The sequence below is a fragment of the Peromyscus maniculatus genome, chromosome 7 (genome assembly GCF_049852395.1).
Source record: "Peromyscus maniculatus bairdii isolate BWxNUB_F1_BW_parent chromosome 7, HU_Pman_BW_mat_3.1, whole genome shotgun sequence".
In the NCBI taxonomy this organism is placed as follows: domain Eukaryota; kingdom Metazoa; phylum Chordata; class Mammalia; order Rodentia; family Cricetidae; genus Peromyscus; species Peromyscus maniculatus.
Window position 1 is genome coordinate 98628595 of NC_134858.1, and position 24019 is coordinate 98652613.

Below are 24019 nucleotides of genomic sequence, written 5' to 3' on the forward strand. Positions count from 1 at the left end.
GTTTTATTTTTCCAAACACAACCAGCTCACAATTTCATTGATCTTTTGTAAGATTTTCAGTCTATTTCTATTTTGGCTTTTTGTTCACTTGCTTTATCGATTTTAGGATTTGGTTTTTTGAGACAGGGTCTTATATATTGCTACCCAGGTGGTTCTGAACTCACTAGCCCAGGTTAATCTGGTGATAATCATCCTGCCTCAGCCTCCTGAGTGTTAGGATTACAGATGTGTACTACCACATCTGTCTTCTACTCTAATCTTTATTATTTTTTTCCTGCCCTAATTTAAGTTTAGTTGGGTTCTTTCTTTCCAGCTTGCTGAGATGCCATAATAGCTTGAGCTCTAGCTGCTTTTGTGATGTAAATGTTGATTGCTATAAACTAAGTGCTGTGCCTATTGGATCCCTTAGTTTTAATTGAGTTGGGTTTCCCATTTCATTACTTCAACAACTCTTTTGAGCTGGAGATGTAGCTGAAGCTGCTTTTTCATAAGACCCAGATTTGATTCCTGACACCCACATGGTGCTGACAGCCTTCTGTAATTCCAGTACCAGGGATCTAGCACCCTCTCTGACATCCCCCAGCACTGTATGTATGTGGTGCATAGATATATAGGCAGTCAAAACACCCATAAATTTCAAAAAAAGATTTTAAGACTCTTGAGTTTCCTTTTTTGTGTTTTTGCTATGTTTGTTCAAGACTGGGTTATTAAATTTCTATATATTTGTTTCTGTAGTTTTTTTTAAATTATTTTCTGTTATTGTGGTCACGATAATATCATTACAGAAGCTTACTTTTAGTTTACTACTGCTTGTGCTGTACCCTATTATGAGATTTATACTGAAGAGTATTCTACTTACTGTTAAGAAAGAATATATTCTATTAAGGGTGGTGTTTGTTTGGTTTTTCACAGCTGGCATCAAACTCATAAAAATCTACCTTGCATACCTCTACCTCCTGAGTACTGGTATTAAAGGTGTGTACACCTGTACCAACTTATATACTACACTGTGAAGTAAAAAAGATCTATAAATATCTGTTAGGTTCATTTGTCTAGAGTACAATTTAATTCTCCATGATTGGGTTATATGTGGAGTATATCTTTCCCTTCAATTCAGTTTGGCATTTATTGTATGTATTTGGGCACTCAAGATTAGGTGAGTGAAAGTTAATTGTTATTTTCTTTGACTGGGCTGGGTGTCTACTTTGTCATTCAGAAATAGAGGTCTTGGATCCAGATAAAATTAGGTTTTGTTCAGGGCTAGAGATACAGAACTAGTTTCATTCTTGAGGAGGTAGGTACTCAGTTTTGCAAATACCAGTTGAACAGGCTGCCTTTTCCATGTGTGTTTTGCTCCTCTGCCAAAAATTAAAGAGCCTTACTTGTATGTTGTTTCTGGGTCCTCTACTGTGCCCTATTGGTCTACATTTTTAGGCCAGTACTATGCTGTCTTTGTCAGAATAGCCCTTTGGTATGCTAAGATATAGCATATTCTCTCAGCTTTTTGTTTTTGTTGTTGGTCCTTTGCATGCATAAGGTTTGCTGTGTCTGCTTTCCTATTTTCATCTGATCCTCTTTATGAAATGTATTCTTTCCTGTGTTCTCTTAGATAAAATGTTCTTCTTTCTCTGTGTATAATGTTCCTCTAAAACTGTTCTGGAGTTCTGGCTCTGGTAAGTTATGAATTACCTTAGCTTGGGCTTCTCAAGAAATAGTATTTCTCCATACTTTATTTTGTATGTGTCTACACATGCACATGTATGTATACACATACACACATGCCAAAGTGAATATGGAGGTTAGAGAGCAACCTGAAATAAATAGTTGGTACTCTTCTTTCAAAAAATAAGTCCTAGGGATTGAACTCAGATTATTGTGCATTTTTTAACCCACTGAATCATCCCACCTACTCTATCCATAAATTTTAAGTGATAATTTTGCTAGGTTTGGTGATCTTGGTTTATAGTTACTGCTTTTAGGGCTTGAAATGTATCATTTTGTGTGTTCCTGGCTTTTATGGTTACTGATGAAAGATCTGGTGGTATTCTGGTGTTTCTGTGTTTGTCAATCACTTTTTTTCACTTCCAATTTTAACATTGTTGCTTTGCTTTTTATATATTTTTTATGGTATGTCATGATTCTAGTCTGTCATAACTATTCAGAATTCTAAATGTTTCTTGCATTTGGATGCCTTTCTTTCTTAGGATGTTGGTAATTTTTGTTCAAGTTCCAATAAGTAGATTACATAAGTTTTTATATCTCAGCCCGTCCTTCTACCTCATGAGTTCCTGTGGTTGGTTTCTTGAATGTGTTTGTTTCACATTTCTTGGATAAATTTGGTCATGTTCATTAGGTGTTTTCCTCATATGTGTCTGCATGTATTACTGCTATGACCTTGTCCTCCATCTCTGAGATGTAGTCTTCTAGTGCAGGCTTGTCCTTGGTGATGGTTTTTGCTCTCTTCTGTGATTCTTTCTTACCTGAATTTCTGTTTAGGCAAAACAAGCAATAAATGAAGTAGAAGGTATTGTAGTTTCAGTGTTTCTTTCTGAATGGTGAGGTCCCACTTACTTTGTTTACCTTAGTTCTATCAATCAGCTGCAGTGAGTTCTGACAAAGCCCTGTAAACTGTGTGGCTTCTTGATGCTATGGCCAGGATGGGGGTGTCTAGGAATTCCCTCAGTTTCAGACTCCCTTCCTCCACTTGTGCTGTCTTCTCCACAGTCTGTGCTGCTTTGAGTTTGTTGCTCCCAACAGGGTATTCTGTGTTCCACCATGCTCCCAATTCTTTGCCCAGCTACTCTCCCAGCTTTATTTTAGACTCCTGTACTCCATTTCTGATTCTGAGTTCAGTGTCTTAATTTTTAGTTTCTGAAAACAGAAACTGCCTGTCCCCAACTCCATCAGCTGTCTAGTACCTAAGAGTCCTAGGGCACACTTCCTAGGAGGTACTTGTTGGCTTCTTAGGCAGAGAAGTCCCACCTGTGGTGGTAATCTAATTGTACTGAAATGTGATTTTGATTGTATGTTAATAAATAAAGTTGCCCGGGGGTCAGAGCTATTAGAGCCATAGCAAGAGTGTGGCGGTGGTGGCACACGCCTTTAATCCCATAGATCTCTGTGTGTTCAGGGATACAGCCAGCATTGGAGACATATACCTTTAAGACCTAAGGGGCTGTACATTCAGACAGTAATGAGGCAGTCACGTGTTTGGGTTTACAACCAATGAGAAGGCAGAACAACATACTATAAAAAGACAAACAGACAGAATATAGCTCTCTTTCGGGAAGCTGGGACACCGCAGGAGGAAGGGTGAGATTTGAGCTCTGAGCTCTGAGCTCTGACCTCTCAGCTTTCTCTTTTACATTGTTTCTGTATTTCTTATTTAATAAGATTGTTGGTTACATCAACACCCACCTCTTTTTTTTTTGGATCTCCTTTATTCCAAACTAGCCTCAAATTCCTTAGGATTGCCTTGACCCTTCTGATCCTCATGTCTTTTACCTCTTGAGTGTCAGTACCACAGGCCTGTGCTATCATGCCATTTATTCAGTGTTGGGGGTCAAGTCCAGAGCTTCATGCATGCTTAGGCACACACCTCATTTACCATTTGAACCCTGCGCCTTGTTTCAACTTTCTGTAGCTTTCTCAGACTTCTTTTATGGTAGGTCCCATTTACTTTCTATCATCTGAATTCCTTGTCTCACCGCCACTGCTGTTCATCCTTCATCTTCCTACTTCCCTTGATGTCCCTCTTTCATCTTTCCCTGTATTTCCTTCCCCCACCCCATAGTAATGTAGTTATGAGTTTTCATTGTTTTGGGTTTTTTAATTTTTTCAAGTATTTTGTACCTGGGCTGTGGTGGTACACACCTTTAATCCCAGCACTCGGGAGGCAGAGCCAGGCAGATCTCTGTGAGTTCAAGGCTAGCCTGATCTCAGAGCAAGATCCAGAACAGGCACCAAAGCTACACAGAGAAACCCTGTCTCCCTGTCTCAAAAAACAATACATACATACATACATACATACATACACACACACACACACACACACACACACACACACACATACATACATATTATATGCATGTTTTGCCAGCATGTATGTCTGTGCATATCATATATGTGCTTGGTGCCTGTAGAGGCCATAAGAGGGCATCAGATCCCTAGGAACCGTAGTTACAAGTGGTTGTGATCCACTATGTGTGTGCTGGGAATCAAACCTGGATCCTCTGGAAGAGCAGCCAGTACCCTTAACCACTGAGCCATTGCTTCAACCCTGTTTACAGTATTAGTACATAATTTTCTTCATTTTTTACATTTTTAAATAAAATATAATTACATCACTTCCCTTTCTTCCCTCTATCCCTTCTCATGTCCTTCCCTCTAACCTCTCCCTACCTCCCCTTCAAAATGGTAGCTTTTTTCTTTATTAATATTACATGTGTGTGTGCTGAGTCCCTTGTTGTTGCTATGTATATGATTTCAGGACTGACTACTTTGTACTGGATAACCAATTAAAGGGCTCATCCCTGAAAAAGGATAATTCTCCCTCTCAAGGCACTCTTTAGTTGCATTTAGTTCTTTGTCTATGAGTAGGACATCATGAAATGCTTTCCCTTCTGCTTAGCATGTCCATTGGTTTGTCACTGTTCAGATCTTATATATGCAGCCATTTCTAAGAGAGATAGACTCACAGCAAACTTCTTGCTATTCTGATTCTTACAATCTTTCTACTCCCTTGTCTGATAGGTTCCCTGAGCCATAGAAGCAAAAGCTGTGCTGCAGATCTCTCCACTGGGGTTGGGTTCCCCATAATCCATTATCTTTATGTTGTGTCGAATTGTGGTTTTCTGTAATGGTCTCCATTTGCTGTAAAGAGAAGCTTCTTTGGTGAGAGGTAATAGCTATACTTATCTGTGAGTATAAGGATGAGATTTAGAAGGTAGTTAAGGAATTATGCTGGTCTAGCAAAGTGGCAGTAGTAGATTGATTGTCTTTTAAATCCATGACTTCACTAACCCTGGGTAGTTGGCTGAGGTTCTAGTACCAGCATGATTTCGCTCCTGCTGAAAATGCCTTACATTCCTCAGACAGGTGTTGGTTACCATCAATATGTAAGTGCCACTGTAATTGGGGTTTTTTTGTTTGTTTTTTGCTGTTTGTGTTCTTAGTATTTGCTGTTTGTGTCTTTTGTATTTCATTAATGACAGCTTTATTTATTTTCTCTCTAGTCTCTTCATTGCTTATTCCTCTCTTTAGTTCAAAGTATTGCTTCCAGTATACCACTTAATGTTGCTTTATTGGATATTAATCAGAGAGTGTTTTTCTTTCTCCAACTATGACAGTTTTGCTGCGTGCATATAGTCGTCTAGGTTGGCAGTCTTTTAGACCTTGGACTGTGTTTCTCCATCCTCTTGTGACTTTTAGAATTTCCATTGAGAACCTGTATTATTCTGGTGGGGTTTCTTTTTTATGTCTCTTGGGGGGGATTTTTTTTGGGGGGTGGCATTGTTTTCTCTTACAGCATTAAGCATTTCTTTCTTTGTTCTGTTTATTTAGTATTTAAACTATGATATGTCTTAGAGAGTTGTTTTTATAGTCTTGTCTAGTTGGGTTCCTATGTTCTTCTTTGTGTGTTGTATAGGTATGTCTTTAGTTTGGGGAAGTTTTCTTCTATGATCTTTGTTGGCAGAGTTTCTGTGTCTCAACAGCCACTTCACAAATAACCACTCAGAGACTTATTAATTATAAATGCTTAGCTGACAGCTCAGGCTTATTACTAACTAGCTTATAACTTAAATTAATTCATTTCTATTAATCTATGTGCTGCCCCGAGGCTCATGGCTTTTACCTCTCCTGTATGTACTGCTTTTTTTTTGGTCTTGTGACTCCTCTGACTCCGCCCTCCTTCTTTCCAGCTTCTCTTAGTCTGGTTTACCCACCTAACCTTATCCTGCCTCGCTGTAGACCAGTCAGCTTCTATTAAACTAATCACAGTGACAATGTAAAGGAATATTCCACAGATCTTGTTAAAGATCTGGTCTATGCCATTATCCTAGGATTCTTCTCCCTCATCTATCCCCATAATTCAATGATTTTGGTCTTCTGATGGTATCCCACATGTTCCTTTCCTTTATTTTTTTCAATTTCTTCATATTCTTTATTTGGTCTAGAGTCTCTGCTTTATCAATTTGGATCCTTCTAGTCTATCTTTTGCTCTCCCTGCATTTTCTAATTGGGATATCGAATCTTTCAATACCATCCTCATTTCAGCTTGTGTTTTCATTTCAGCTTGTGTTTTCATCAGTTTTTATCTTTTTATTGAATTCAGTTTTCAAATCCTGATTATCTTTATCATTTCATTCAACTGTGTATATGTATTTTCTTGGACCTCAATCTGTTATCTTCTTGGAGTTTAACAAAATCTTCGTGTGTGTCCTTTAAGTTCCTTGAATTATTTGATAAGGTTTATGATTTTCTCTTAAATTCCATGTTCTGGGCATTCTATTTCAAGAACATTTATGTAAGACTGGTGTGTTTGATAGGAACCATGCTGTCTTGGCTGTTTATGTTGTTTTTGTTATTATGACTTGACTTGGGCATCTGGCCTTCTCTCTTTGGTTGTATATCTGGTGTGAGAATCTGTTGTACCCTGTATTGGTGCATTGCAGCTGCTGCATGACCAGAGGTAGGCAGAGTAAAGTTGGTGGTGGGTAGACCTTTGAACCCCCTCTTCCTCGGCCATTTTTGACTGGTGAGGCACTTCCTTCCTCTCCCATGCTTTTCTCCACCTGCTGCCATCTCTATGCTCACAGGCCTACCTCCAGACCCAAAGATGGTTTGGGTCCATCTTTGCCTGGTCCAAATTCAATAGCCCACCTTCCTAGAGTAGTTTCCACAATGCAAAGGCCATACCAGTAGGTAAAAGCAAAGGAAAGAAAGCAAGGTGTGGTTCAAAGACTGACCAACTCTCCTTCTTACCAAGATTTAATAGACTTACTTAGATAAATATTTTTCTGTTTGTCATATCACCTTAGGACAATTTGTAGATGTTAAATTATGTCTTGAAATTTTTCCCAGTTGAAAGGTTGTTAATGCTGGGGAAAGGATATGCCAGATTCCTCACTCTAACTTTACTGAAATCCTGTCCTCATTTGAATTCTTTTAAAGAAACTCAAGAGTGAGGCAAACTTAGCTTGAGAGAGAGAGTAAAATTAATATTTAAAAGCAAAGGAAAAAGGCATGTACACACTCTTACTAAGCATATACTCCCTTTTCAAAGGACTGCAGGAATGTGAAACAAAACTGTAAGTGATGCATAAGTGCTGACATGAAAGTCACTGCTGTTCTTTGTGTGTTTGCAGTCATTCATATCTAGAGAAATTCCTCACTGAGCAGATGATGGAAAGGAGGGAGGATGTATGGCTTCCACTCATTTCCTATAGAAATTCATTAGTCACTGGGGGTGAAGATGATAGAATGTCTGTGAACAGTGGAAGTAGCAGCAGTAAAACTTCCTCAGTGAGGAGTAAGAAAGGAAGACCCCCACTGCACAGAAAACGAGTCGAAGGTAAGTCCTCTTTTACACTCTGAGGCAAGTTACATTGCCTGGCTTACAGAGAATAAGCAGCAGGTGATTTCTTGAAACAAGATGCTGTAAGACACATGATGTCATTAAATATTTGCTACCAACTGAAAAATTCAAGGACAAAGGTTGGATATACAGAGTAAGGCAGAAAAGAAACGTGATGAAACAGAGAACATAGAAGACACAAAAAAGGACAAAGCAGTTTTACAGACTATAAAGTTGACCTCTGTGGCTCTAATACATTACATTTTTAAAAAAGAGCAAGTATTGTATTAAAATACATCTTAAAATATGCAAACTAAAGTTTAAGAAACAAAAAATAAAATCCATCTTAAGCTGGATGTGGTAATGTATGATTGCAACCCCAGCATTTGAGAGGAGATAGAGTTCAGGGCCATTTTTCAGCTCTGTAATAAGCTTGAGGCCAGCCTGAGCTACATGAATTAGTTTCTCCCCCTCCAAACACACACACAAATTCACCTTACTAGAAGAGGGCTGTTGGTAATTTGAGTAGACCTCTGCAACAAATTAAACATACTAGATTCCCTTTACAATTCTGTCATTGCTTGAGTAATTTATTTTTATGTCACAAGACAGTGGTGGCCAAACCTGATTTATAATATACCTGCTTAGACTTTAGGGAATAGGGACTTGAATTATCATGAAAATCAATAGCCTCTGCCTTTCCTTTGCTTCTTATGAGTTTTCATAACTTCTGTTCAGTTACCAGCACCACACCCTGCTGCCTAAAGGAACAATGACTCACCAGAGGTTTGCCAAACTCCTTGGCACACTTAATTTTAATGTAAACCTAATGTGCCTTTCCTTACTGGAGAAGTGTTGACTATTAATAAAGAACAAACTTTAAAATAAACTTATATTTCAAACCCAGCTTTCTCATTTTGAACATGTTACTTAACCCTGAGTTTTAATAATGCATTGAATGAAAGATACCAGATTATCTAGAGTACTTAGTCTCTCAGTTACTATGAATAGTAAATGAGGTACTCTCAAAAAACATAGTATACACGTTACTGAGCACAGTGCTCACCTATAAATAGCATCCAGTAAATGTTAGCTATTTTCAGGATATTCCCAAGAGCTCACAATAATACTTCTTTAGTACCAGCCAGAAGACTAACATTTTTAATGTTAAAGTTTAACAAAGTCTCTACATGCTTTGAAATGTCCTTTCACATTTCAGCTTTTATACTTTTAGTTAAATATATATATATAAAATCTTGTCTTTGTATTTGAAGATTTTGAAGATCCTGGACTTTCCTCCAAAGAATGATTCTAGTTGTTTTCCTTTGAAAGTATCTTTTATGACAACCTCTATCAAGGTGCTCCATGTCTACAACATGTTTTTCCCCATTCATACTTCTCAACTATAATGGGTTTTTCGAGACAGGGTTTTGGAATTCCCTTTGTAGACCAGGCTGCCCTTGACCCACAGAGATCCACCTGCCTCTGCCTCCTAAGTGCTGAGATTGAAGGCGGGCACCACCACTACATGGCTCAATTATAATCTTATTAGGCAACATGTACTAAATTCTTTCATGTTTTTCATGCATTTTATCATTTGTAAATGTTGTATTAATCAACTTAGTACCCATATTTTATAAAGGAGGAACTAAGCCTTAGAGAATTTTAAGAATTTAAATTACTACATGTAACTCATTTATAAATAGTCAAAACTATTGTTTTTAAGATTATAGGACATATGTGTGGACTGGGTAGCCACTTTGGTAATTGTTAAATGGTAAAAGAGAGCTTAGCTATGTGGATTTGAAGGTTCAAGATAGGTTGTGAGCTGGAGCCCTTCAATGGCAGTTTCATCTGTTTGAGTTGAAGATGAAAGGCTATTCACTGTAAGAGCTGTTTTCACAGAAGAATCTTTAAAAGGTTACAACATGTATCCAAAGAAAGTAAGCTCTTGAGGTAATTAGGTCTCCACTGGGCACCTTCACAAAAACTGGACTAGTTCATTATGCATTATTTTATCAGGATGTCTTAGATATGCAAATAATGTTTGTCTGCTCCAGTCTTTACAAAGCAGCCTCAGGAGAGAAAAAAACATTTAGTTCTAAGTAAGCAGAATTGATTATATTTCCTCCGAGTTAAATGAAATTGTAATTAAATGCTGGATAGGACAGTCAGGTTCCCCAGAGGGACTTAAAGGCATGAAAACTATGAGCTTCTCTGTCTCCACACATACAACCTGGCAGGTAGAGCAGTTTCTCTGGTGCTCATTGTCTGCTTGTATTAACAGCATTTGCTGATTCCTCTGTAAAAGCCAACCAGTCCTAAGTGCTGCCACCTGGGACACCTTGTGGGCTCAGGCAGTCAGTAGAAAAGCAAAAGAAGGTTGCTGAGGGCTCTGATTAACATTCTTCTTCCCTCTAGGGCAAATAAATCCTCAGAGATAAGAAGACAAGAGACAGTATGATATTTGGTGCCTATAACGAGCTAATAACCTCATTTAATTCCTGTAGTTTCTAAGTACTAATATCCTCATTTTAGATGGGAAAATACCCATCTAAAATGTAAGAAGTCATTAAGATAATACAAAGTCAAACAAGAGAGTTGTGAAACTGGGATTTAAACTCTTTGCTCTAGCCAGGCATTGGGCATGATAGCTCATGTCTGTAATTCCAGCATATAGGAGGCTTAAGGTAGGAAGATCAGGAGTTCAAAGCCAGCCTAAGCTACATGAGACCTGTTTCATAAAGAAGATACCACAAAAACTAAACATAAGCTGGGCATGTCCCAGTACTTGGAAGTAGGTACAGGACAAAGAGGAGTTCAAGGGCCTTGTTTCATGGTGAGTTTGAAACCAGCCTGGGCTACATGAGACTAAAAAACAAAACAATAAAATAAAGTAAATAACCTAGGTAGTCTAACTAGAGTCATGCTTTTCAAATGTTATAACTGCCACCAGAGTTTGCCCCATTTCTGATATTTTGAGACTTTAAATGAAATTTTGCAGATGAAAGTCTGGATAACACATGGCTAAACAGGACTGACACTATGATTCAGACTCCTGGACCCCTGCCAACCCCACAGCTCACCTCCACTGTGCTTAGAGAGAACAGCCGCCCCATGGGAGAACAGATCCAGGAGCCTGAGTCTGAACATGGTTCTGAACCAGACTTTTTACACAAGTAAGTACCAAAAGTTCATTATCTTGTCATAAAATCTCTAACTGTTAAAGTAAAGCTAAGAAAAACTGAACACATGGTGAGATCTTGCAAAAATGAAGCCATAAATGGAGAGTGAATAGTATATCAAAGTCTGCCAACACTATTTTGGACATCTTTTCCTCAAAGTTCTGTTGTCCTTTTTTAAATGGTTGCTGCCTTTTAAGCCACAGCTGTGTGAATCAGCAACTAGCAGCTCCACGGCTCCTAGCAGCAGTCAGGCCACAAGGGCCGTAGCCGGAGGGAAATCTGTTCCTCCGGCTCCAACTCCCGCAAAGCTATGAAGGAAACTTAACTAAACCTCTCTCCCTCTAAAGAACTCAAGATTCAGAGGTTAAGGTGGAATTCTACTCTTCAGAGAGGTTGAACAGCAAGTAGCTCACCTCCTCTCCTTGCTTGAGTCCTCCAAGAAGCAAAAAGGCTTCCCCTTGCCCTCCTTCTAAACCCTTTCTCACCTGGCTCCTCCCTACCACTTCCTGTCAGCCTGTTGCTGACTCAGCCTCCTGACCGTAGGTGAATTTTATTTAATCAAACACATTTTTGCATCATTAAACAAACATTCCAGAGTATAAACAAAAGTAACACATTTTGAAATAATATTCTACAACAAAGTTCAGACTTTTCTTGATCTAGTGGGACAAGCTTCATGTTGTTTAAATAGCCTCCATTTTTTTATCTTTCAAGATTCAATGATAATTTCCCCACCTACAATTCCAAAACTCCAGTAATGTGTTAGAGTAAATGAATTTTTAAACCTAGGAGAGCTTTGGAAAAAACTTAAATATTAAATAAATATCAGTTAATGTTAATACTAAATAACATTTTGCGTGTATATGCTAGAAACAATACCACCTCCTCTCCCTGTCCCATATGTTGCTACTAAAAGTATCTTTTTGCCCTTAGTTCTTTAATAATTATATTTTTCCTCAAATAAAAGGTTCATAGACCTTTGAATGAACAGTGGCTCACTGAGTGCACTCATTTTGTATCTGTATTGGGTACATCTGTTTGTTTACTGCCTGTTATCTCCTTGACAGGAACCTGTGAGAGCTTACTTAGGCTGGCTGTAACGAAGCCTCAAATAGATTGTACCACCTTCAGCATCTATTTGATGATTTAAATTTAAAGCTAGTCATGGTGGCACACACTTGTAATTCTGGTATGTGGTAGGTAGAGGCAGGAGCTCAGAGCTAACTTTAGTACACAGTGAGTTTGAAACCAGTTTGGGCTATATGGAAACTTCTAGTGTTGTTTCTGCTCCCAACTTAAAAACTTTCTTTGTTCTTTACTTGTATTTCTGTATATATGAATACAGATTTGAATTGCACTGATGGATATGAGAAAATTCCTATCTGAACAAATTAATATGTTAAAAATAGACAATTTTAGAAGTATTTTAGACCCTGGGTTTTCAAAGGTCAACTTTATACCAAAGAATCTTTCTTTCCAACCTCAAAGGATAGTCTCTCTCAGGCATTGAATAGATGGGACTATTTGTACTGTTGGGCATCAAAGGTTCTTCCTTCAGGATGAGCTCTCCTTTCTTAATCAACCTGCCTTGCTCTCCTGATGTTACCGGTTATCAGTCCCATTAGCCATGGGTTGTCTTCTGTTCCCTGCCCTGTGTTCCTAGGTCTTATCACAGTGGTGACCCCCAAAGGATAAAAAAACAGCTACTTAGAATTTCATGTGGCAAGTTTTTATCTATAGAGCCACTAAAATTTACCATCTATAAAATGGGGGGAGGTGGGTAAATACCATTTCTCATGCTCTTTTAAGTATAGAATACAGGTGAAGATTTCACTCCATAGCATTAAGAAACTATGTGTCATGAAGACTTCTAAGTACTAGGAAAAGATGTGTTATATCCTTTTCTTAATGCTGTGGGTGTTCCTTAGGGGCTTGCTGCCTAGCTATGTAGACAAGTGAATGATACAGTAGCTTGAAACACAAGTCTGGGAATGCCCTTATTTAGCAGAGATTCGGGGCATGAAGCTAATACATAGCATAAGGATTAATAGCACCCCAGCCTGTTTCTTGCGGACACTTAGATATTTGGAAGCACTTGACTTGTTATTTGCAAAGCAATGGAATAAATCTAAGTCCCTTACATGAAGATTTAGCCAGCCAACCATACTTAATTAGTATGAAGCTAATTCCCTGTGTACACTATCTGTTACACAAAATGAATAATAGTATTCTCTCAGTCCCCAGATGCAGATCTCTTGGTTAGGCCAGCCGAAGTTAGAAGACTTGAATCGGAAGGACAGAACAGGAATGAACTACATGAAAGTGAGAGCTGGAGTAAGGCACGCTGTGTAAGTGTCAACTTGAGCATCACGAGGACATAGCCGCTGCACGGTGCTGGTCATTTGGGTGTCTCTGCTTGTTAGTAGTTCAGATGAGTTCTGGATACGTGTCCTACAGCACAGGGTGACAGTAGAGGGCATGGGCACTTGAAGCTTTCTGCACTCAAGTCCTAGTGCTGCCACTCTCCAGATTTACACACAGCTACTCTAAAACACCTGTCTCCTGGGGTCCTTACTGGTAAAATTGAGATGTGATTGAACAGAACCTGGAGGGAATTGATACACAGCTTAGATACTTCATTATTATATTTAAATATTTTCTTATTAAAGTTAACTCTACTTTCTGTTTCATTGAAGTGAAAATTTGAACCAAAGAAATAATTCTTTTGTTGGGAATAACCCTAATTTTCTTTGAGTTAGTATCATAGTATAGTCTATAGTTCATAATTAGAAAGTGTGCGATCTAAGAAAGAGTCAGGACTCCATGCTGGACAGTCTCAACAGCTTGCTGACCACCTCTTTTTTCACCAGTCGGGGTCTAATGGAGGAAGACGCTGAGCCCATCTTTGAAGATGTGATGATGTCATCACGGAGCCAGTTAGAAGACATGAATGAAGAATTTGAAGACACCATGGTTATTGATTTGGTAAGGAATTTACTGGGATTTTTTTGTTTGTTTGTTTTTGTTTTTTTCTTTTACAGTATTTAAGAGCATTGGAGTTTAAAATGATATTCTTGCTGTGGGAGCGGGCCTAGGTGAGGAGTAAGCACCATTACTGGGCATCAAGATGAGCTTTTGTGGTTCTCAGGGCTGCTTTTAAGCAATCATTTTGGGTCCTAGCCAAAAAAGAAAAAAGCTAGGTTTTTTTCTTCTTCCAAAAAAATGTTTTGGCACAGCATGTATATTTGGCATTTTGTACTTTAAATTGGAACCTTACAATATATTCTGTGTTCCAACATGTGACAATCAAATATAGAATGTGGAACTTGTATATACAGTTTACAGAGAACATCTTTGAGGTAAGATTAATATAGACTAACTAAAAGCAATACAATGACAGTTTTTCATGTATGGTTTTTAACAGTTTCATTACATGGCCCAGCATGTTGGTACACACCTGTGACACCCAGTAAGGGATGAGAGTTTGAGACAAGAGGATTATAAGTCCAAGGCCAGCCTGAGCTACATACTGAGAGCCTGTATCAAAATAGAAAGCACTGGGCCAGTGGTCAGTGCTGTATGTGTATAGCATGCCCAAGGGCCCCAGGTTTAATCTTTAATACCAAAAATGAGTAAAAAAAAAAAAAAAAAAAAAAATTGTCATTGGCTATAGGTAATATTAAAATGTAGTTATAGCTGAAATGACATGAAGGAAAAAGAGCTAATAGATTCGGTAAAATAAGACTAACTAGATACTTGACAATTGTTAACCCTAGGTGACTGGTCGATTAATGTTAATGTTCGTTATACTGTTTTCCCAGTGTTGGCTACATCTGCCATAACAAATACCAGTCTTGAGTGACTTAAATTGCCAGAAGTCAAGTGAAGCAGAGTTGATTTTGAGTACTCTTCGGCTTTAGGTGGCTGGCTTCTTCCAGTGTCTTTATGGGCTGGCAAGATGGCTCAGCCCATAAAGCTGCTTCCTGCTAAGCTTGATCCCCAAGACTTCTACCCCAAGGTAGAAAGAGAAAAGGACTCCCGACTGTCTTTCATGGTCTTTCCTGAAAGGACACCAAGTCATTTGACTCGAAGCCCTCACTTGTCTTGCTGCAGTTTTTTACTACATTAAACCCTTTAAAAAGACCTTGTATCTAAATAGACTCCCATTCTCAAGTTCTAGGAGTGAGCACTTCAACATGTAAATCAAAGATGGCATAATGCAGCACATACTAGTCTGCCTTACATGTTTTGAATTTTCCATCATAAAAAGTTTTGGTATAACCTTTGATAGAACTTTCCTGCCCTACTCCCTCCCCAAAAGCATTCATTCCATCTACCTGCTTTGGAGAATTCACTGATATTCATCATTTTTGTTATTACTCTGTGTCTTCAAAGGGAAGGTATTTTCTATATTATAAGTCCAAATTACATTTTTTACATACACAGTTTATTCATTAAAATTTTAAGTCTTGGGGCTGGTGAGATGGCTAAGTAAGAGGCATTGTTTCTCACCTTCCAGAGGACCTGTGTTCAGTTCCCGTAACCCAAATTGGAGGACTAATACCTGCCAGTGATTATAGTACGAAAAGATCTGACAACCTCTTATAGCTTCCTGGGCACAAACGCACACAGAGATACAAAGTTTAAAAAAGAAGAAGCCAAGAGTAGTGGCATATACCTTTAATCTCAGCACTTGATAGGAAGAGGCAGGAAGAGCTCTGTTAATATGAAGCCAGCTTAGTCTACACAGCAAATTTCAGGCTAGCCAGGGCCACAAACAAAAAACATATTAGTTGAAAGTCTTTTTCTCTTTTAATAATTCAAATACTGCTGCATTTTTAAAATCTATACTTTCTATACAAGCCAGATTCTCATTCTCCGTTTAAATTTGACTCTTAATTATTCCTATGTTTATGTACTGTAAAAAAAAAAAATAGCTTTTATTACAGTTTATTTCACCGGAAAAATAAATGATTCTCTTTTCAGCCCCCATCAAGAAATCGTCGAGAAAGAGCTGAGCTGAGGCCAGACTTCTTTGATTCTGCAGCTATCATAGAAGATGATTCAGTAAATATCAAATCATTACTGTGTTTTATGTGTTCCTTGGCCCTGGGGATACATAATATAATTGTATTTCTCATTTTTTTTCTAGGGATTTGGAATGCCGATGTTCTGAAGTCTGAAGAAAATTTACAAATCTGGAACTCTATTATTTAGAGCTAGAGGCCTATATACTGTGATAGCTTGTATGGGGGAAGAAACACTTTTGATGTGACCTGATTTGTTTTGTAATCAAATGATTAAAGGTTGGTCCCCTTTGCAGTGACAGAGCAGCATGTCAGTTACCCACAGAAATGTTGGTAATGTCACCTCGGAAAGACTGACCAAAAAAATCATTTGTACTCTAATGTTGGACTTATCTCAGTACAGATGTGTGTGTGTTTTTCTGAAAGGAGGAAGATATTTTAAATTTTTAAAACAGCTGTCAAAATAAACACTGTTATACACCTGTTTTATGAAAATTCAGCATTGAGTAAAAAAATATTTTTAACTTTATTTTCCTGTTGTACAATTTAAAAACCGTTTTAACATTTTGCCTTTTTATGTTTTAAAAGCTAACCATTTTTATTAAATATGAGTAAGCAGCTCGTTCTAATCGCCGAAGAGTGTTTTTGGAGCTCACTGGATTTGGTTGACCTTACAAAACAGAAACATTGAAGGAACAGAGCATGGACAAGCTAAAATAGAGTTCTAACATCGTGCGTCTCTGCCAAAAACCACACACCCTCTGTGGATGGATGTGAATTCCCAGATTTTATATACTCTTGAATAAAAAGGTTTATTTTTATTTATAAGTGGGCATAAAATAAATGTCCATGCAGCCATTTTTCCAACAGATGCTGTACACCGTTCATTTTATATAGAATAGGGAGATTCAAATACAGTGCATTTTCTATTGGTCTTTGTTCTGTGCATTTTTAGCAACTTCTACCAGCAAATAAAGTATTCTCAGTAAAACAAAAATGGTTCTCAAGTCATCGGTCTTGCTGTTTCTAACCACTTGTTTTCATGCCCTGCCAAAGTCAAGTTACACAGACTTCCATTTTCCTGAAGTTTCTTTGCCATTCAAAAGTAATTTTAAGACATGTAACTGTCTTTTTCCCATGCACTTAATATACCCCAAACCTGCTAACTTTGTGAATTTGTTTACCAATCATAGAAGTATGTGCTGCATAGAAGTCTGTGCTTAGAGGGTGACGTTCCTAAGCTTACCTTGAAATACAGCTACATTTCAGTGTTAAGTGTGCATATTAAGAAAAAGTCTTTGGGAGAAAGAAATTCTGACTCTTCAGGACATTCTTCAGTGGTTTAGAGTTACAATCTGCTTACTTTTATGACTTGCTGTTGTTTTTAAAAGCCCACTTAACTTTTTCCTGATTTGAATGTAGGCCTTCAAATTTCCAAACCAGTCCATCTACAGCTGTTTCTGGGATGGTTTTTAAAATAGCTACAACAGAATCTAGAGGCTTTCCCTTTTTACCAAAAATGAAGAGCATTTTTTAAAAGTATGCGAACTCTATGATTATCTTTTGTGGGGGAAAGCAAAACATGATTTTACTCATCCTTTTAGTAGACAAGATTTTTCTCAACATTTGTACAGTTTGGAGGGAAAAAAAACAACTTGGTTACCAAAATTGTTTTCCCTACTAACTCAGCAAGTCCTAGGCTCCAGTTGAGAGATCTGGGGCCTTGCTCTCTCCTAGAAATGTGGGCTCACTGGAACTCAAGGGGCAGGAATGAATGGACTGTCCACCTCAGCCCTGTCTGACTATGGTTCTGGCCAGGGACCTATCTTTGAGGGGCCCTGGAATAAGCACAGAGTAATCCTTTGCTTGACGTCTCCTGTGAACAACACATGCTGACTTAGAGTTACAGACTACCATGCAACAACCAAGAAGGCTTAATCTCTACTCCAATGGGTTTCCAAGTTCAGTTTGAAGTCAATCAAATTTTTGTATTTTCAGTGTCTCCTTGATTTTGCTAGTAATTCTGTAAATTGTACATTTGCAATATGAAGTTTTTTTTTCCTTTTGTACAATTTGAAACTGATGCTTCACCTTTCCTTTAATAAACTATTCAAAATCAGGCTTGTAGTAGTCCTCCTGTTGTTGCTCCTGGGCGAGGTTTAAAAAGACTGTTTCCTTGCCTGCTGCCCTTGAGAGTTTGTTCTTTCAGATAATTTGTCACTTGATAGCAAGACAGTTGTTTCAGTGTTTTTGGTAGGTTTTGTTTTGAGACAGTGTCTTACCTCAGACCAGGCTGGTCTCAAATACACAGATCTGCATGCCTCTGCCTCCCAAGTGCTGGGAGTAAACATTTACCACCATGCCTGGCTAAGATGTTTTGTTTTTTAAGAAAAAAAAAATTAAGAACTGATCACAAGTTTTTAATTGCTCAGATTTCCCTATAAAGAACGATGAGGCTAAGTCCTCTTTCCTCCTAAGATTCTGTGTGGTTGCTCCTAGCAGTAGCTCTTTGGCAATTTGCAAGACTCTGCATTCCCACAGAAGTGAAAGTTTCTTTTACCATTGGTGCCAGACCTCACTCTGAAGCAAAGTCACAACCTACACTATTTATGGCTTGGCCATGTCCTTTGTTCGGAGATCATTAAATAGCCAAAATTGACAATGTAGAAAAGGTAAGGACATGGGACATAGACCAATCAACTGGACAAGCAAGAAGGGAATCTAAGTTTAGACAGTTTCCCCTACTGTAATTTTCATCTGGGACACACAGGCTTATTATAAATCTGAGCTGTGACCTGAGTAATTTGCCACTCTTTGTTTTGGCACCCAGGTAAGAGTCCATCATTAAGGCAACAGTATATGTATCATTGTATGGACTGTCAGACTCATCACTGAAGCTGGGTCTAAAACTGAAGATCCATGGAACACAAGACAGAGGTGAAAAGCATAAATAATATTCAGTGAAACTATAGCAAAAAATTTTCTGGATCTAACGTGTCTTGAAGCACAAGCAGCATTTAGAACCCCAAGTAAACATGATGCAGAAGAATATTTCCACAACATAAAATTAAAATGTCATGTCTACAAAAGAAACAATATCTAACCAGCAAGAAAAAATGCAAATTTGCTTGCAAAGGCAAACCCATCAAAAGAACATTAGATCTCAACAGAAATCCTAAAAAACGAAGAAAGCATGGACTGATACATTCCAAAACTTGAAAGTAGTTGTCAATCAAGATTTCTATATCCAGTCATAATCTCATAAGATTGGTGAAGAAATAGACATTTCAAGACAAGCACAAACTAAAGCAATTCATGACCACTAAGCCAACAATGCAGAAGATATCTAAATCCTACACAGGAGGGAAAAAAACACAGCAAGGAATGAATTTCATAAGACTGATGAAAAAAGGAGAACTGAAAAATAATGTCTAGGGAGTTGACATACTTTAGCAGTTAAGAATGGTTACTGTTCTTTGCAGAGGACCGGCCTTTGTTTCCTTACAGGGTCCTTCAGGTTCCGGCCCCTTTAGGGACCAGAAAAGATGCTACAGCAAGTGAGGGAAACATAAGAATCTGAGAGCTAACAAGTCAACTCACACCAATTCTCTTTTCTAATACTCCTGCTGCTTCTCTAGCCTAAAACTTTTTAGGAGACTTGAAGCAATAATAAAAATTACATGAGTTACCTCTTTGGCCAAAAGCACATTCCTAGGGTAATCGATAAGGACAGAGCCATTTACCAAGGCAATACAAGGTTCCAAGGTCACAGGACCAGAGGGAGGGGCCCAGTGCCCAGTGCCACAAACTCTAGATGTGGCTCTTTACCAGCAGACTTGGCAAGCAAAGAACTGGCATGTTTTTCTTAGGGTGTCTTATGTGGATAACCTTGTTTGGATACCTTCAACTCTGGCCTTGGGCATAATTGTAAAGTTTTAAATTTATAATCTATATATGAAAGCCTTTAGTTTGAACTTGCTCTGAAGTAAAAATGAGCTAATTGTGTGCAGTTAGTCTAAGCAAAAGGAGCAAGGCAGGCTTTTTTAAGAGTCTTCAGTCCTCATGGTTATGAAGCATAGAAGCATATCCTAGTATATTTTCTTTTTCTCTTTCTTTTTTTTTTTTTTTTTTGTTGTTGTTTTTTTGTTGTTTTTCAAGACAGGGTTTCTCTGTGTAGTTTTGGTGCCTTTCCTGGATCTCACTCTGTAGACCAGGCTGGCCTCAAACTCACAAAGATCCGCCTGGCTCTGCCTCCCAAGTGCTGGGATTAAAGGTGTGCACCACCACCGCCCGGCTATTTTCTATATATCAATGTTATACAGCTAAATGAGAAGTGTAACATGAATTGCTAAACAGTCTTATTAATAGAAAACCCAGAGCCAGATATGGGGGGTGAAAGCTGAAAGATCAAAGAAACAAAACAAACGAGCCATGTTCTTAACCTCTACAAAATTCTCAGCCTCGAGAGACTTAATGTTTACTCACACCTTATATACTTTTCTGTGCCCTGCCATCTCACTTACTTTTTAGTGCTGGGATTAAAGGCATGTGCCACCATGTCTGGCTCTGTTCCCGGTTTGGCCTTGAACTCACAGAGACCCAGATGGATCTCTGCCTTCCAAGTGATAGGATTAAAGGCATGTGCCACCACTGCCTGACCTCTATGTCTAATTTAATAGCTGGCTTTGTCCTCTGATCCCAGATAAATTTTATTGAGGTACACAATATATAACCACAGAGAAGTCATCTTTCTGACTGTCTACAGATATGTGTGTCCAATAGATAGAATATATACATGAGATAAACATACAAGCAGTGGGAAAACACCCATAGCTGTTCTTAAGGAAGAAATGAAATGGCATATGAGAGAAAGTACAGACAGAAGCATGTTGGCCATTAACAGTAACTCCATGGTCTTTCCAGATGGGGCTCCCCATCGAGGAGTCTGGTGGGATGACCTGCTGAACACTAGTTGTCACTTGCTGTATACTCCCACAGCCTCTTGTTACCAGCAACTCTCAATAATTTCCTAGCACCCATGTTTGGTGGCCCACTACCAACTACAACTCTAAGTCTAGGAAATCTAACACACTTCTGGCTTCATGTGTGTGCACACAAACACCCCTTAAAATAACCCTCATGCAAATTCAAACACCAGCAAACCCCTAGTATGAAGAGAGAAAGCAACAAAGATTCCAACCATTGAGGAAAACAACAAATCTCTTTCAGTAGCTTTAAATGGAAATTTTCTTAGCCCCTTGTCTTGGTTAAAGTCACTTGGGAAGAAACTCAATTGAGAAAGTGCCTCAATGAGATTTGTCTGTAGGCAAGTCTGTAGGGTATTTTTGTCATTAGTGATTGATGTGAGAGGACCCAGTTTATTGTGAAAAGTGCCATCCCTGGTATCTTACAGTCCTGAGTACTATAAGAATGAATGCAGGCTGAACAAGCCATGGGGAGTAAGCCAGTAAGCACAGCTCCTGTCATTGCTTCCTTCAGTGATAGACTTATAAACTATAAGGTAAAATATACCTTTTCCTTCACAAGCTGCTCTTAGTCATGGTGTTTTAACCGCTAAGACATTGGGGAAAAAAAGATGATTTAAATGTAAGATGAACATGTACAAGTAGGTTGTCTACCAAAAAAAAAAAAAAAAAAAAAAAAAAAAAAAAACAAAGACACAGACTGAAATCGAAAGAATGAAAGTCAATGTCAAACAAATGGAAATTGAAAACAAGCTGGAGTAGTTATACTTTTATCTGATAAAGAAGACTTTAAGCCAAACTAGAAAAAAAATAAAGGTAAAAAATAAAAAAAATATATTCTAATATCTATCAAGATCTAACAATTGCAATATACACTCACTGAATGTTTATGCACCCATTTTCATAGATACTGCTGAACAAACAGATGGCTATAAAAGAGTGATATTAGATTAATGAATAGATGTAGGAAAGAAAGAAACCAGAGTTAAATTGGATCTTAATGTACTTAACATCTACATAATATCCCATCCAGAAATTACCAAATACAAAAAAGTAAAATAATTTATTAGATCATGGTGGAATAAAAATAGAAATCAGCAGTAGTGACTATAGAAATACATAGAGATTAAACTGTGTACTTGCATGATCAGTGTATCTTTGAAAAAAATCATTGAAGGAATTTTACAACTATAAGAAAATGGAAATACAGTCTAACAGAAACATTTGAATAAAGGTATTTCTTTGGGAGGAAAAAAAATCCATTGTGTTGTTTTTGTTTCAGGTGTGTGTACTATGTAGCATGCCTGTGGAACCCAGGTAATAATGTGAGAGTCTCCTTTCACCAAGTGATCTAAATCAAGTTGTCAGACTTAGCATAAAGCACCTTACCCACTAACCCATCTTGCTGGCCCCAACAATAGCATTTCTAAGAAGAAAGTTTAGAGCTATGACTATTTACATTTTTTTAAAAACATCAGAATTCAAACCAGGCCTGGTAATTCATTCCAGCAAGTTAGGACCCTGCTGTAGGAGGATCATAAATGCAAGGTAATCCTGGCCAACTTAATGAGGCTGCCTGAAAATAAAACTTCAGAGCTGAGGATAGCCCAGGTGTTGTAAAATGACATGTGAGAGGCCTTGGCAGGTGGAGCCAAGGGGCACTGCAGGTTGGGGAGACATGCTATGCAGATGTATTAGGCAGCAGCATGGCATGGTGGAAAGTTACACCATACAGACACAGCATCCACATGCAAAGTTTTATTGGGGCAAAGGGAAGGGAGGATAGGGAAGAAGAGAATGAGAACAAGAAAGAAAGGAAGAGAGGAAGTGCGCACTACCTCATAGCAAGAGAGAGGAAGGAAGAAGAGAGAGGGTTTTTTTTCTTAAAGGGGACTTTACATAAGATGATGTCAGGACGCTGGGCAGGTCCCCAAGGGGCAGGTCTGAATGCCAACATTCCTCCATTTTTCATTATTATAAAAAGGTAAGTTTTGAATAGCAAGTGGAGAGGGGAAGAGGGTACTGAATTCTCGAGACTGCTTCCTGATGATTTGGGGGCAAAGTGGTGAGGGGGAAGTTGGGAAACACACACACAATGGGAGGTATGAGTGAAGAAGCATTCAGTTAGCTGTCATCCTGGAGACCCCTTGAGGGAGCCGAGAAGGCAGGTGGTTGGGGGGAAAATGGATTGTTACCATGAACAGGTCTAGCCATGGAAAGAGTGATAACTGCCAAAAAGAATGGGACAGAGAAGTGCCCTGGTTGTACAGAAGAGGCAAGGGTGGATGAGCCAGACAAAAGAGCAGGTATGCCATTGAGTATGGAATGGTGGTAATAAAGTAATGTTCTGTAATGAAGTGATTTTCCAGGAACCTGGAGGAATGGCATGCCAAATCAGGAGTACTGGAGCCATCACATCTGCTATTCTCTGGAGATGGGAAATGCCTCTATCCAACCTATAAAAGTGTCAACAAATTGGGAGATAACAGAGTTTTTATGAGTGGGCATGTGGGTGAAGTTAATGTGCCAGTATTCGTCCGGTTGGTGTCCTCGGTTGGTGCAGTGGCTGGTGGTGTATCTGGAGGGTCTTTGAGGGTCTGGCCTTGGCACAAGTCTGGCAGAAGGGGTGGATCTGTGCAGGAACCTATAAGTGTTTGTAAAACAACTGGGACAGATTTAATCTTGGTGTCATAGCAAAAGCTATGGCTTTGGGTTAAAGGTATGAACATTTTCTAGGGCCTGGTTTCAGCCCAATGAAGCATATCTTTAAATCTATAGCCAGAGGAAATTTACTGAATGGAAGTGGTTGAATGAGTGAAGGAGGAGGGAGGCTTCCCTACCCCCTCCAATGCTAACCTTTCTCTAAAAGCTGGGCCTGGTAAAAATCCACAGAAATTTAAGGACTTCTAAAAACTGTAACCAATGCTCTATCAGTTTAGCAAAGCTACATTTATCAGTGTTAAAACTTTGAACCTCCTAAGTTATATCTGAAATTGGTTACGTTGAAATCTGTTCTGTGGATTTATCTGAGCTGGTAACAAGGTAAATTGTGTCTAGACCTAGTTGTAGCTCTAGGATTTTACACATACAGAGAACTGAGAAGGCAGCTGAAGCCTTAGTTACTGCTGTTGAACTGTCAGAGCCTGCTTGTCAAACAACATCAGAGATCTGAGAAGGATAAATTTTACCTGAGTTAGCAATTGAAAGGGACAGAGAATTATTTGCTGGCTATCAAGACAGCCACCC

General features: G+C 38.5%; 1 protein-coding gene across 3 annotated transcripts in view; it reads left to right on the plus strand.

Annotated features, from left to right (window-relative positions):
- Stag1 (STAG1 cohesin complex component) overlaps positions 1–17907 on the plus strand; it is a 322127-nt gene extending 304220 nt beyond the window's left edge. For all 3 annotated transcript variants that reach the window (XM_076576916.1, XM_076576918.1, XM_076576917.1), the window contains 6 exons: positions 7368–7573; positions 10581–10755; positions 12999–13109; positions 13632–13746; positions 15748–15828; positions 15914–17907. In XM_076576916.1, the coding sequence (XP_076433031.1) occupies positions 7368–7573; positions 10581–10755; positions 12999–13109; positions 13632–13746; positions 15748–15828; positions 15914–15937 (712 nt within the window). In that variant the 3' untranslated portion in view covers positions 15938–17907. The remainder of the gene's footprint in view (positions 1–7367; positions 7574–10580; positions 10756–12998; positions 13110–13631; positions 13747–15747; positions 15829–15913) is intronic.
- Positions 17908–24019: the final 6112 nt, after the last annotated feature.